The following is a 15310-nucleotide window of genomic DNA, read 5'->3' as shown; positions in this document are numbered from 1 at the left end:
GTGGCATTGTTCCCCCCACAAAGTGGCTTTTAAGTTGTTGTCAATGACAAAATTGGCCATCATCGTATCAAGAAAATAAGGATATTCCTCATCCCTTGGCACTGTTCTCAACACCAAAAACTCAACAAACACTTTTCACATCCAATTTCGAACTGCAATGATTAATGAAACAAACGCCTAACAAACTTATTGCCGTATATCATCGACATATCCAAGTTGAACAAATTTTGGACGCAACTGAACTCCCTCTTATCACGCATCCCTATCCCTCTCCTCTTCAGCAGCATCATCATGAACTTATCTTCATCAGTTCTCCCTGTTGGAACTAGAATTAGAACTCTCTCTCCATTGTCCATATTTAATAACAATAAATATAAATACATAAAACATAAGATTAAATTATAATCTTTGTGTATGTTGACTTTTTGTCGTTTCTTAGAAGAGAAATTATATATATATTTTCTAAGAATCGATCCTTATTATTCAAAATTTCACAAACTTCGCGACAACAAAATTATCACATTTTTTTATATCCAAAATGGTCATTTAGCATCCTAACATACATCATCATCCCGGGTATGGACAATAGATAATAAATACATAAATTTATCATCCTAACAAACATCATCATAATATCATTCTTGTGTTGGAAACTTTGATAGGAGTTGATCCATTCCACTGCAAAATGAGGATTGAGCAAGAGAGTGATGGAGTCTCCGCTTCCACAAAGCACCTCGTCTTTGCGTATTACGTCACTGGTCATGGTTTTGGCCATGCCACTCGAGTCACTGAGGTCTCTCTGTCTCTCTCCCAATTCATATCCTTTTTCGTTTTCGCGTCATTTTTGGCCAAATGGGGTGCTTGATCACGCATTCTATTTCAAAATTGAATTTTGTTTCTGGGTTTTCAGTTTTGGCCTTGATCATCTGATATTTTTTTTTTGAATTTTTCAAAGTGTGTCTGTTTTGTGGGGATTTTTTTTCTTGTTATGTGATGTGAATTTTAATTTGGAATGAATGCGTAGGTGGTGCGGCATTTGATTCTTGCGGGGCATGATGTGCATGTGGTCACTGGTGCTCCTGATTTCGTTTTCACCTCCGAAATACAGTCTCCTCGCCTAATCATTCGTAAAGTGAGTTTATTTATTTAGTGGTTCGGTTTTTATTTAATTGACTTTTAAAGTCTCTTTGAAATGCTATCCAAAAGGGGCAGTGTTCATATTCTAGTCAACGATTGATATGATTATTAAGGAAGAAATAATAGCTTGTGAAAAGCTTCATGCTTTTGATGAAAAAGTGCAGCTTTGTCATGTGCAATAAAAAAATGTTGAACTTAGTCCTGGTGATTAAGATTTTCAGTGAAATTGCTTTTTTAACAGTGTCACGACATGATCTCAATTGCGACAGCTGGCAACTGTTTGTCGCAATTGGGATCACAATGATCCAATGATCTGTATGTGAGAATTTGTACCCCTTGGAGCTGTACTTCAGTGTGTATATGGCTATGAGTACAATGCTTTAAAGAGGCTGCTTTAAAAGCACATGTTTATCCATTTGTGTAAAACAGGTGCTTTTGGACTGTGGAGCTGTTCAGGCTGATGCTTTGACTGTTGATCGTCTTGCCTCTTTGGAGAAGGTATGGCAATGCCCTTGCTTGCGTTTTGGATTATTTATAGCTGCAGTGCATTGAAGTAGAAGCTTTTATGTTGTTTTTTTCTGTTGCTTATCCTTTGTTTTGTTTGTGGTTGTGTTAGTATTCTGAAACGGCAGTAAAGCCCCGTGCTCAAATCTTGGCTCAAGAAACCGAGTGGCTGAACTCTGTCAAAGCTGACTTAGTGGTACATGAATTGTTCTTCTCTTTTTGATTGGAAACAAAAGTCAAAAGAGAAACTGATAAGTAATTCATAATGTTTGGACTTATAAAAGATGAATTTCGGGGAAACTATTTTTACTTATGAGCAAGAGCTGACCACCAGGGACAAAACTATATTATGAATTTGATTTCTTCTTAGAATAACTTCAACACATTTGTTTGGGCTTTTGAAAAAGGTAATTTTCAGGTTGTTTGGATTTGTCAGTATGAAAGTACTTTTTCCTTAAAAAAAATTACAATAAAAGACACTAAGCACCTGCCCCTCTCAAAAAACATATATGATTAAGACTTATAATTTTTAAAATTCAATAATAATTTTTTCTTCTTCTGCAAAACAGTTTATTTTTCTTTCTCACTACTTTCTCTCTTTTTTATACACGTGAATATTTCAAAAAGATATTCCTATCATCTTCTAAACAAAAAGAATTTGAAATCTGATTATTTTCATACTCTGCCTTTTTCTCCCCAAAAGTTTATCTGAAAACATAAAATATCTTAAAAATGTTTTTTTAAAGAAAATGATTTTATTTCACAAAAATAAAAGACTTCTATATTATATTTGATGGATCCTTGTAAAGCTAATATTAGAAAACAGATCTCCGATGTTGTCCCAGTTGCTTGTCGAGCAGCCGCAGATGCTGGCATTCGCTCTGTTTGTGTGACCAATTTCAGGTAACTTATGTAGACTGCCATTTTAGCTTCTTAATGCTATTTTCTGTAGTTACTTACAGTAATTGGTTAAGCAAAAACCATTATATAAGAAGCATATGAGCTTTTCTCCAATGTTGTCATTGTGATAGAAAATTTAACAGACAAATATTTTCATGAATTTTATGTATTCATTCATCTCAGACTCACAGTTTAAGGTATTTTCATCATTTTAGTTTTACAAATGCATGCCAGGTATCAATTTGAAGTTGCTTTTGGGGATATAGATATACTTTCTAGTTTATTATTGCCTAAACTAGTCTGTACTGTATAGTAATCGAAACTCTAAATATAAATGGATGTCCAAGAGTGTTTGTTTTTGTTCAGAACCCATAATTACCCTTGTTGCATATCTTTGTGATTTCAGTTGGGACTTCATCTATGCAGAGTATGTCATGGCTGCTGGACTTCATCATCGTTCAATAGTTTGGCAGGTGACACCAATCTTCTTCATATAGGAAGTTATCTTGTCCCATATGTTTGTTCCTTGAAAGAAATATTAAAAGTTGCTGATTTTTTCTTTGTCCAAGGTTTTGGATTTTTTATGCTCAGCATTTTAGTCATTTGTATAAAACTTGTGATGTATCTATATTTTACTTAATTTTTAGTATGCCTCAGCTATCAAGGTTGAAGAAGAACATGACAGAATTCACAAATAAATTGATGCTGCCTTTCTGCATTTCCTCCACATTTCTTGAATGTATTCGTAATTAGTAAATATCTCTCACAAGTTAATGTTGAAAACTATTTTCTACTTTGCCTTGATCAAAATTTGAAATTTTCAAACAAAACTCAAATTAATCAGAATATTTGGATGTCATCTATGCTTACTTTGTAAAGCTAATGCAATAATTGTTAAGATGCCCCACTTTGGCTAGGTATATGTCTTAGCCTGTTTCTAACAATAATTGTGAAACATAAAAATAGGCTAAATGGAAGTAAAACTTTTAAACTGGAATTGTCTTCTTCCACTTGCTATGCTTTGTGCTTGAAAATGATAAACAAGTGTAGTTGGATATACACTGATACAGATAGCTGAGGACTATTCTCATTGCGAGTTCCTTATCCGTCTCCCGGGATATTGCCCAAGTAAGTCAATTTTTATACAATTTCATGACAATAACCTAACATCCACCAAAATCTGATGATGGGAATGGATAATTAGAATTTGGCATCTCTAATATTTGCAGTGCCTGCTTTTCGTGATGTTATTGACGTCCCTCTGGTAGTGAGGAGGTTGCACAAATCTGCAAAAGAGGTACTACCTTACAAACCTCTGTGGGTTTATTTGATAGCATGATTTATCTCCTAATCCAGGCTTGTGATTTTCCTTGTTGAAGGTTAAGAAGGAACTTGGGGTAACTGATGATGTGAAGCTAGTTATTCTCAACTTTGGTGGGCAGGTGATTACCTAGATATCCTCTTTTACTCTTTTAAAGACCAAACCTCGATAGTTCTTTTTTGTATGGGTGGGGTGCGGGGGTGAGGGGAATGGCTTGTAACAAATGCTTGCACTCTTTTGTCTCTTTGCGCTCATTATTGTATTGTTCATTTACTTGAAATGTGGATTGCTGCAACTCTGCAATGAATATATTTTGGTTGAGTGAGGTGCTTTTATTATCTCTAGTACCAAAGGCAAAACCCTGTGCTGCACCCATTTCTATTGTTATTCTTCTAGTTTTTCCACAATTATCTTCTCTTACCATCACCATCTTGCCATAATATATTTCAATTAAAATCTGATGATTATAATCTGCTGATATATTATGTTCAATTCTGGCCACTGTTGACATTATGCTTTTTTTTTAAGTGTTTAAGACTCCATCTTGTTAATCCTTTTGCACCCTACATCAGTTAAGCAGCCCACGTCGCAAAAATAAAATCCATCCATACTCACTTGCACTGTTTCCCACACATTGATAACTTGTGTCAACAAACTCTCCACGAAGGTTAGTCTGTTATGTGAAAGACTATGAATGATTAGTCTGTTTTGTGAAAGACTATTGATGATTTCATATCTCTAACATACCTCCTCATACATAAGAGCCCTTTGGGATTAAAGGGAGGACAATGCACGTGGCCATTTTACTGTGTAAGGAAATTCAACTTCATTTAAAGGAAATTCCTGACTAAGTGGCCATACAGGCTTTGATACCTTGTTGAGAACTAACTCTACTAAAAACTTATTTGAATTAACTGATTTAAAGCACATGTGTAATAATTTGTATTATGTACCACTCTATCACTTATGTATGTTATAACCTATAATAATGTGCTGATTATTTCCTCTTGTAATTAATAATTTTCTTGGTATAACTGTGTGGTAGTCCTTCATATTCTGTAATATCAGCTATGCATATATTAATGTATTGTTCTAATTATAATTTCTGGTAGTCACACAAATTCATAATAAAGTCTACAGTTCCTATAAAGATATTTTACAGGATTTCTTATTGTCAATACTAATTTGTTATTGTTCTTCGATCATCTATTGACCATATACTTGCAAGTTTTACACTTTTCTGGATTTTATGCCATGGAGCTCTACTAATGACTCTAAACAGAATCACTCCCATCATCTGACTTCTGCCTGCCTCTATTATGTATTGTCTCCAGCCATCAGAATTGAAGCTAAAGGAGGAATTCTTACCACCTGGCTGGTTGTGCCTGGTACTTCTTCAACCACTCTGCTATGTATCATTGTCTCATTTAAAATGTTCGTTTATTGTACTTGTGCATTATTTGGTGATGTCTTAGTTTTATGCTCCAGGTTTGTGGTGCTTCAGAGACTGCAGACCTTCCGTCTAACTTTGTAAAACTTGCTAAAGATGCATATACGCCGGACATTATTGCGGCATCTGACTGTATGCTTGGTCAGTATGAAGCTTGAATAGCTGCAACTTGCAAAGCTGGATTAAATGAAATAGTTATACTAATTGCTGTTTGTTATTTTAGGAAAAATTGGATATGGCACTGTTAGCGAGGCCTTGGCATACAAGTGTCCTTTTGTCTTTGTACGTAGAGACTATTTCAATGAAGAACCTTTTTTGAGAAATATGCTTGAGGTATTCTATTGACTTTCTCCATGTTAGTTTTTTTTGTCTTCAATATTTTTTGTTTTTGAGTGCCTTTCAAGTAATTATCTTATTTTTTTAGTTTTATCAAGGTGGTGTTGAAATGATTAGAAGGGATTTACTGACTGGTCACTGGAGACCTTATCTTGAACGTGCAATAAGTTTGAAACCCTGCTATGAAGCAGGCATTAATGGTGGTGAGGTACCCTCTTTTTTTTTTAGTAATTGACTCTTCAAAAACTATTACCTGCGCAATTAGGTTTATTTCTGTAACTTCATAAATTCTTGTTTGTTGTTCTTTTCTTTAACTCTTAAGAATTGCTGTGGAATAAAGAAATGGAAGGTCAGTGATAAGAGTAGGGGATGGTGGACTCATGTCTAAATTACTTTAGGAATAGAAATTTTTAACCTTCGATATTCGTTATCTCATGACCATGAAGTATCTGTTTGAACAGTGAATTGAATCTCCCTTTAAAAGGGAAATGCGATTTATGAGGCAACATTTACTTTGTTCTGCCAAAGTATAAAGGAATCTCCAGTGAGCAAACAGAGTTTACATTGGAGATACAGAGCCAAAATAAGCTGAGCCATGCATATCTGATCTAGGACCCAGTTGTAGTGTAGCTTATATAGACCAATTCTTATGGTCCTCCTTTGGGATTGTCACAAGCAATGTACCTTTAAATTTTAATTAATTAGTTAAATACATTTTTTCCTGTCTAAATACCTGCAACTCCATAAAAGCCTTTACTGTTCTTTTGCCTGTATTGCTTGAGGTATTAATTGCTTCCTGCTTAATAGTTAGTATTTTATGTATTTGATGAATCAATGAATAATCTGTGTAAATGTTGTAGAAAGTGACCTTAAATTGACTAACTGGGAAAGATCTTGATATTTGATGGCCAGTTCTTCTGCTCATACACACACACACACACACACACGCATAATCTAGCCCATAGATATATAATGCAGAATTTTGCGGAATGCATCTGTCATTCACATTCTTTTGGGTTCTATGTTTGGATTTGTCAGTGATACTGGTTGATGCCAATTAGGTTTGTAATCCCCAATAGAATATTTAACCCAACATTGTCACTGCCGGTAATTTTATTGTTTGGGATGGATTTTCCAACCCCATCAGCTGTCTTTGTAATTTAACTGAAACATTAAAATGTTTGTTTTAATTGGATGGTAATCATCTACCAATTAGTGATGATCTGAGTATTAAAATTCTTCCAAGGTTGTTGCTTTCCCCACCTTGATTATGTAGTTCTATGTCATCATTGAAGTCTTCGATTATTCCAAAAGAATTGATAGTTTTTTTCATAAAAATTTGAAAATGTAGGTGGCAGCCCACATCCTGCAGGAGACGGCTTTTGGAAAAAGTTATGCATCAGATAAGGTAAATGACTTTGGAATGCAATTTTTTGCAGTGCTGGCTTTTGTTAATTTTTTCAAGCTCCTGGTCACTTCAGTTTCATGAAGATATAGGGAAAGTAATAAAATTTGGATTTTCATTTCAATTTTGACTTTATAATATCTAGCTTAGTGGAGCAAGAAGATTGCGTGATGCCATAGTTCTTGGGTATCAACTCCAAAGGGCCCCTGGTCGAGATATTACAATCCCAGAATGGTATGCAACTGCTGAAAACCAACTTGGCCGCTCAACACCTGGTTCCCCTATGGATGATGGAAGATCTGCGTTTAGCTTGTGAGTATCACTTCACTTTTCAGGGGTATATTTTTCTTTGTTGTGTCCTGATAAGAGACAATGTAACTACCTCTTTATTGTTTCCTTATATTCTTTCTTTAGGGACATTGAAAACTTTGACATTCTTCATGGAGATATTCAAGGACTTCCAGATACTGTGGCATTCTTACAGAACCTATCTGAATTACAGGACAAGCACACTAGGCGGGAGCGTAAGGCTGCGGCTAATCTCTTCAACTGGGAGGTCTTAATCATTTGTTTGAAAATCATTTCTTTATAAAATCTTTCTTCTGGACTAACAGCTCTCAATTGATACAAGCAATCCTTTTAAAGATATTAACACTGAAGAAACCACATTACAATGACACTACACTAAAGTTTCTATTAAACTCACATACTTATTCTTTTCCTGTTTGTTCTTTCACTTTTGACTTTGTTTTATTCATGTGACAGGAAGAAATATTTGTAACAAGAGCTCCTGGAAGGTTGGACGTCATGGGTGGTATTGCTGACTATTCTGGAAGTCTTGTCCTGCAGGTTGAATCTATCTCCCAAGGGTTTTGGGGTTCATTGCATTTGATCCATATAGTTTCAACTATTAACTTCTTCACGTGATTTGACATTTATGTTTATACATTATTATGGACTCGATGCTCTAAAATTTAGTTTTAGTGAATCCAACTAATACATGCGGTAGAAGGAAATGATGTGTTTCTACTCCTTTAAAATAAATTAAAATAGGATCAGGTGTTGTTAACTTGATATAAGTACTTCAAGACTTGAGGGTTTTAATGAGAAGTATGTATATATCAAATACAATAATGACCTTACTGAGTACTGACACTAGTAAGCAACATTTCCAGGGGAACATATGCATTGATTGACAATGGTCTAAAGTGAGCAGCATTCTTTTGCATTCTTACTAAAATGGATGTTTTGTAGCTTTTCAAATTTGAAAGAGAATCCATGCTAATTGTTGAAATACAATTGGTAGTTGATAGTAATTATTTTTTGTATATACCTCTACTGCCGTTGTACCACTGTACTAAATGCACTCTACTACATGTCAAGTTGATAGTATTGGCAGTTGATAGTATGTCAAGTTTCGACTATGTTAAAAGTCTAAGTTGATAGGTGGGAGGCTTGTAATTTTATATCTCTAAAAATAACAGAGATGTACAGTCCTAAACATTGACATATGTTTCTATGCAATTGGTCTAGTCTGAAAATGTTACAGAACTGACAAGGTTATTCATGAAATTTTTAAGCAAGTACTCACTTTGGCCTTTTTCTTCTCTTTCCTTTCACTCTTCTTTAGATGCCAATTAAAGAAGCCTGTCATGTTGCTTTACAAAGAAACCATCCAAGTAAACATAGGCTGTGGAAACATGCTGAGGCTCGACAGAATGACAAAGGGGGAAATCCAACTGCTGTCCTGCAAATCGTATGTTGGAGAACACGTGAATTTCTATATTCTATCAGTTAACATTGACAAGTATGGCTTGGAGTTTGTGTAACAATGAAGCATGAGAAGTGAATAATGTTGATGATAAAAATTTAACATTATTTGGATATCTCTGTATCCTTCAGTTTTAGCGATAATAAGACTTTCTTACTGTGTATTTTCAATGAATCTGGATCATTTCAGGTATCATATGGCTCAGAATTGAGCAATCGTGGCCCAACATTTGACATGGATTTATCTGATTTTATGGATGAAGAAGACAAACCAATCTCATATGAAAAAGCAAAGAAATACTTTGCTCAAGATCCTTCCCAAAAGTGGGTAGCACTTGTGCATGATTTTATATGAATAAGGCATGTCAGCCATTCTATCAGACTAATATGATTAACTTTCACAGGTGGGCAGCATATGTTGCAGGGGCAGTTTTGGTCTTAATGACTGAAATGGGTGTTCAATTTGAAGACAGTATCAGCATGCTGGTACCTCCTGTTCTCTACCTATGTTACAAATACTTCATTTTAGCAAACAAAACAAAATATCATACTGAATGCTTAGAGAATTTTCCATGGGCGTTGATAACGTAATTGCCAATGAGTTTCACTTTCAACTCATTTCTTGATGATCATGCTCTTTTAGTGCCATGTTGAAACATTAGTCGTGGCCTATAATTGTGCTCCTTACTCTATCTCCATATTTTTTTATTCTAAGATGTAGACATTGTAAACAAATATGCAGGTTTCATCTGCAGTCCCAGAAGGAAAAGGCGTATCATCTTCTGCATCTGTGGAGGTTGCTAGTATGTATGCTATTGCAGCTGCTCATGGTAATCATGCTTTGTCTTATGTTCATTTTTCGACAACTATAATCTTAAACTCTTTCATTGATTTTGGACATTTTATTGTTTCTTATGGTGTACAATTAATCTTCTGCTAGACCAAGTTGTTTCACAAAGGAGATCTCTTTGAACAACTATTCTTTCTACACTATATCAAAAAGAGAAACTTCTCTTTTTTCTGATCTTGATTCTTTTTTATCTTTACTGAATGCTTAAATGGGTTCAATTTTTGTCCATTGATCAAATTAATTTCTATATTTGTAACTCAGGATTAAATATCAGCCCAAGGGATCTGGCCATACTCTGCCAGAAGGTTGGACTTTATGCAGTACTCTTATGAATATTAATTTCATATGATTGTAATTTTATCTCTAGGATGCATTGTCCGCTTGATGTATTCAATCATTTTCATCAGGTGGAAAACCACATTGTAGGCGCTCCATGCGGTGTCATGGACCAGATGGCTTCTTCATGTGGTGAAGCCAACAAACTTCTTGCTATGATTTGCCAGGTGTGCATCATTAGAAGCTATCAAAAACAATATTTCTTATTCTTTCGACACTATGATGGTACTGCTCATTATTGATGCAGCCTGCAGAGATTGTTGGCCTTGTTGACATTCCCAGCCATATCCGTTTCTGGGGAATTGATTCTGGAATAAGACACAGGTTGGTGGCCTATCATTATTTGCAATAATTTCTCGCATATATCTTTTTCTGCTTTGTGGCAATCAGTTTGGGTTTCCTGTAATTAATAATTCCACTTTCCAAGAAAATAAAAGGCTGCAATCAATGTTATACTGTAGTCTATAAAAAATTAAAAACGTAACTTCTGAACACTAGTACTCTACAAACATGTTCTCTTGATTTAACAAATCAATATAATTTTAATATCTACAGCTTTAGACCCAGAATATCTGTCAATTTGAAACTAATAAATTTATAATTAGATCCTGTTCATAGACACAATAAAGTTATTAATGAACCAAAAAAATTCAATAGGACCCATGGGCTACAGCTTATATCAATTTAAGGAATTAACCTAAAATCAGGGGCCTAATAACTTATTAAATCCAGGCTTAAATATGTTTTTATCCCTAATAAACATTCGATTTTTGCGTTTGCTCCCTAATAAAGTTTTGCTTTACGTTGAGTCCTAATAAAATAACAATTTTGTTTTTGGTCCTTGACACTTTCTTTACTCCTTTGTTAAATTAGCAAATTTTATCTTTGATACCTAATAAATTTTTTCATTTGTAATTAGTCGGTACTAAAACAAAATATCGAGGACCAAAATCAAATTGTTGTTTTATTAGGGACTCAATGCATAGCAAAACTTTATTAGGGAGAAAACTCAAAAATTGAGTATTACGAATCAAAAACATATTTATGCCTTAAATCTATTATCTTTATTTTGTACAACTAATCACTAGAAGATCTTGAATCAGAATTTTATGCTTAAGTTTTGTTTCAGATCTAATATAGATTTTTATCGACTAGTGTCCAAGTTGTGGTATGTGTATAATATAATGAAAGTACGTGCTCAATTTGTAAATCATGTTAGGGTTGTTTCATTTTTTATCTGTTTCTGTGATTTTTGTAACTCTCATGAAAGTGTGTCACTTAGATATATAGAATAATTTATGATCTGTAACCTAACTGCTTAAGCTTTTTGGATAGTTCTATCCTTTAACAAGAATATAATGTTCTAGTCCTCCTTATTCTTCTTCAATATGTTCACGAACTACCATATGTGTTGTCTATTTCAGTGTTGGAGGTGCAGACTATGGTTCTGTTAGAATTGGCGCCTTTATGGGTATGAAGATGATAAAGGCCAAGGCATCTGAGGAATTGTCTGAGAGTTGGGCTGCTAATGGGTTGAACTATGATGAAGTGGAACAAGATGACATAGAACTACTTAAACAAGAAACCTCCTTAGATTACTTATGTAATTTGCCACCTCATAGGTGAGTCCGTTTTTCTCCTTTACTTAACATAGGTTATCATGAGGGGATTATTATGGCAGATAAATGACATCTGCATATAGAACTACTTTGATTACTTAAACAAGAAGCATCCTTTGATTACTTATGCAATGATTTTGTAGGAGTAAGATAAATTGGTCTCATTATATGTTTTTGGATCATTATTATGCTTTACATTATATTGACGTTTTCAATTTTTTCATCAACTTGCCCTTTTAGATAATAGTACCACCCCTTAAATCTTGAAGTTAACATATTATTCGTTTTTATTTGCAGATTTGTGACTCTTTACGCTAAGACAATTCCTGAGTCCATTGTCGGTGAGACATTTTTGGAGCAATATCAAAATCATAATGATCCTGTCACTACTATTGATCCGAAGCGTACTTACGGAGTTAGAGCTCCCACAATGCATCCCATATTTGAAAATTTCCGAGTCGTGGTTAGTACTTCATTAAAGAATTTAATTGGTTATTGGATATGAATAACTGATGATTTGTTCTAATTGTTGCATCCTTTTTCCCAATTATTATGTATTAGTCTCAGTAAAACTGCTGTGGTAATTTGATACTTAAGAAAAATTATATAGATAGTATTGTTTTACATTTAATTATGTACTCAGGCCAGTGTATAAGATTCTACAACGCAGTCATGTATATATTTGGCAAATAACTATCATATTTTCATTATTTTGTAGATCGAAGGATGTGGTACAATGTGTGTTTGAATGTTTTGTCAAGCAAAATCTAAATTTTATAGCAGACAATGACTTGCGTAAAACTCAATTTTTTCAGACACAGTAGCAACCTGTTATCGTGAAGCAATTATATTCATGTGTCCTGGTTTGAATATTTGAAATTTTAATTAATTCTCCTCCATTATATGGTGTCATGGTGTGCAGACCTTGAAAGCACTTTTAACATCTGCAGCTTCAACCTATCAGCTTACAGCCTTAGGAGAATTGCTATATCAGGTACTTCTTCAGCTTTAGTTGATCAACTTACTGTCCTAATTCTTGTACACTGCTGCAAAATTTATAATGAAACTGAAATATAATTTTGGATAAACACTTGGTTAATATTGGTTTTGGTTCCTACTTCTAGTATTTGAAACTATGATTTTTTGCATATTATGAACAATTGTATTGTCCATGATTAAGCATTCACTTACGTTTAACATGTATATAACGGGAAGATTAGAACAATTAGTTAGATGTCTATATTATTTATTGTTAATCAAGTTAAAATGAAAATTAATATACTTATTACTTCTTTGATAGGAACTCATTTTCTTGTCCTCTATTTTGAACGTAAACTTTGGTATTGGAATTGAAGACCAAACTATAAAAGGTGAACAGTAATTGAGTTTAACTATCTTTTGCAGTGCCACCACAGCTACGGTACTTGTGGACTTGGCTCTGATGGAACAGATAGGCTTGTAAACTTAGTGCAAGAGTTGCAGCACAGTGCAGCATCTAAAGCTGAAGGTGGGACATTATATGGAGCCAAGATAACTGGTGGTGGTTCTGGTGGAACAGTTTGTGTAGTTGGCAGAAACTGTCTCAAGAGCAGTGAACACATTTTTGAGGTTTTTTTTATTATTATAAATTTAACACATTGATTATTATAACTAAGAATACTTCATACCCTTTTGGATGGCAGGTAAGGAAATTTTTTTTAGGGTTAAATATATTTGTAACCCTTGCAAATAGGGAAATGTTCATTTAGTCCACGTAAAAAATCGTTTCCTTTTGGTTCTTCATTTTTGGAAATGTGTCATGCATGCTCCCCAGTTGCAAAAATGGGAGACAAAAACAAGTCAAGTTTTTGTTAAGGCAAGGACTACACCTAACATTTCAAAAAATGAGGGATTAAAAGGAGACAATTTTGTAGGGATTAAAAGTGAACATTTCCCTATTTATAAGAACTAAAAACATATGTAACTCAACTTTTTATCAAAATGAGAGGGGATGTTATTTCTATGGCAAAAGTTTATTTTTATATAAATTTTTACCATTTTAATTGAATTAATGTAGAAAAGTTTGTTGCATGCAAAAATATCATGGGGAAAGAAACATTTTTTTCCACTATGTTTTTTTCCTTCCCTTCCTTCTCATTCGTATAAAACTTATTCAAAACAAAGCCTTATTAAGTGAGACTTCATGAAATACTAATAGTCTAAATCTTACATCAAATTTTGATGCAGGTTCAACATAGGTACAAGAAAGCTACTGGTTATTTGCCCTTCATTTTTGAAGGTTCATCACCCGGTGCTGGAAAATTTGGGTACCTAAAAATACGTCGTCGAGCTACCCCAAAAAAGGCTAACGCCATCAAGGATGATGGTGCACTCACCTCAGAAAAGGCTAACGCTAGCAAGGATGATGGTGCAGTCACGATGAAGAATAATAGTTAATCATGGCTTATATTTAACCACTTTAAGAGTTCTACCTTTGTTGTCTTTCCCCAGAACATGTATAGTATGGTTAAATTTTGAACCATTTCAACAATTATTAACATTTTTAAAGCACTTTATTTTATTACTTTTTATTACAATTTATGTTGGATGGAACTTTATTATGTGAGTGAGTTGAGAATAAATGAAAAATGAAGGTAGAACCTAATTATTTACAAAGTCGGATGGGAGCCCAAGGTCTTTGATTGTTGAGCTTATTATAGTAGCGTAGCAACCCTATAGATAATTCATTGCTACGAAATAAGTGGGTACCTGCAATTTGATAAGAGGACAATGACATTATCATTAAAGTTCAAATATATTAACAACTTATTAGCCCAATGACTCAGTTGCTAAGCGAGTGGTATCCATGTTCCTGTACCAGGGTTGACGTGCATATTTTAATGTCACGTCACTTGCCACATCAATTTGTGAATCCTAGACAGTACATAAGTCCCCCAAGCTTTGAGTCTAACTTGTTGGCAAAAAAGGTTGTCTAGTATTGAGGGTGGTAACCTTGACAAGTTTAAGAGTTGCACGTTTGCCAAGCTTTCCAGCCTGGACAAACGTTGTTCGCATTGTATCCCCTAAATTCTCTAGGGTGAGCGTGCTCTTCATCCCTGCAATTAAAGTTAGGTGTTCCATAAGAGGTCCCTGTATTTGATAATTCTACCCTTTCTGATAGTTAAAGTGCACATTGAAGAGAGATGTTTCATTTTTCTTCAGGGTGGGCGCATGTTATGCACGCACGTCGCTTTTAGACATGTGTCACTCGGTGAGAGGGCACGTCTTAAAGATGTGTTACTAGTTTAGTGGGGATCTTTTCATGGCGCGGGTTTTTAGGGTTTTGGTTCAACTCCCACTAGTTACTAAATGATTGCATCCATATTTAAATGGGGGTGTATGCTAGGTTTTGGTCACTGTCACACTTGAGTACTCCCTCATTTCCCTCTGTATTATTTCTCTACAACTTGTTGTCGTGTTAGTTGCACCTAGAGTTGTCGATTTTGCCTTTGCATTTCTTCTTTCCTCCGATCGTAATCAAGGTACACTCCTCTTTTCCACCATGTCTTTTGTTTTGAATTCTACTGTAGGCATGGGTAGAAGCGATTCTAGGGGCTCCATACATCAAACCCTGGTGGAATGGGAGGTCATTCCAATAGGTGATTCCTCGTTGGAGGAGGTATGCCACGAAGACCAGTGCCAT

The 15310-nt window shown here is 34.6% G+C and overlaps 1 protein-coding gene across 2 annotated transcripts; it reads left to right on the top strand.

The window, feature by feature from the left end:
• The first annotated feature begins 425 nt into the window (after positions 1-425).
• LOC100306164 (arabinokinase-like protein) lies at positions 426-14283 on the top strand. Of its 2 annotated transcripts, XM_014766446.3 has the most exons (30): positions 426-576; positions 663-793; positions 1025-1132; positions 1567-1635; positions 1754-1837; positions 2468-2544; positions 2948-3014; positions 3612-3669; positions 3771-3838; positions 3921-3983; positions 5197-5250; positions 5351-5453; positions 5536-5645; positions 5737-5856; positions 7000-7056; positions 7199-7365; positions 7468-7609; positions 7819-7902; positions 8684-8809; positions 9014-9147; positions 9228-9309; positions 9566-9653; positions 9935-9978; positions 10081-10176; positions 10257-10333; positions 11434-11631; positions 11926-12091; positions 12551-12622; positions 13033-13236; positions 13855-14283. In XM_014766446.3, the coding sequence occupies exons 2-30, from the start codon at positions 686-688 to the stop codon at positions 14062-14064; spliced, it is 3036 nt and encodes a 1011-aa protein (XP_014621932.1). In that variant the 5' UTR covers positions 426-576; positions 663-685; the 3' UTR covers positions 14065-14283. The 2 variants fall into 2 exon arrangements, with proteins under 2 accessions (XP_014621932.1, NP_001238571.2); NM_001251642.2 differs by lacking the exon at positions 426-576 and having other exon boundaries at positions 627-793.
• The last annotated feature ends 1027 nt before the right edge of the window (positions 14284-15310 follow it).

This window comes from Glycine max, chromosome 14 (genome assembly GCF_000004515.6).
Source record: "Glycine max cultivar Williams 82 chromosome 14, Glycine_max_v4.0, whole genome shotgun sequence".
Classification (NCBI taxonomy): Eukaryota; Viridiplantae; Streptophyta; class Magnoliopsida; order Fabales; family Fabaceae; genus Glycine; species Glycine max.
The sequence above is the reverse complement of the archived record's forward strand: the minus strand, read 5'-3'. Positions and strand labels throughout refer to the sequence as shown.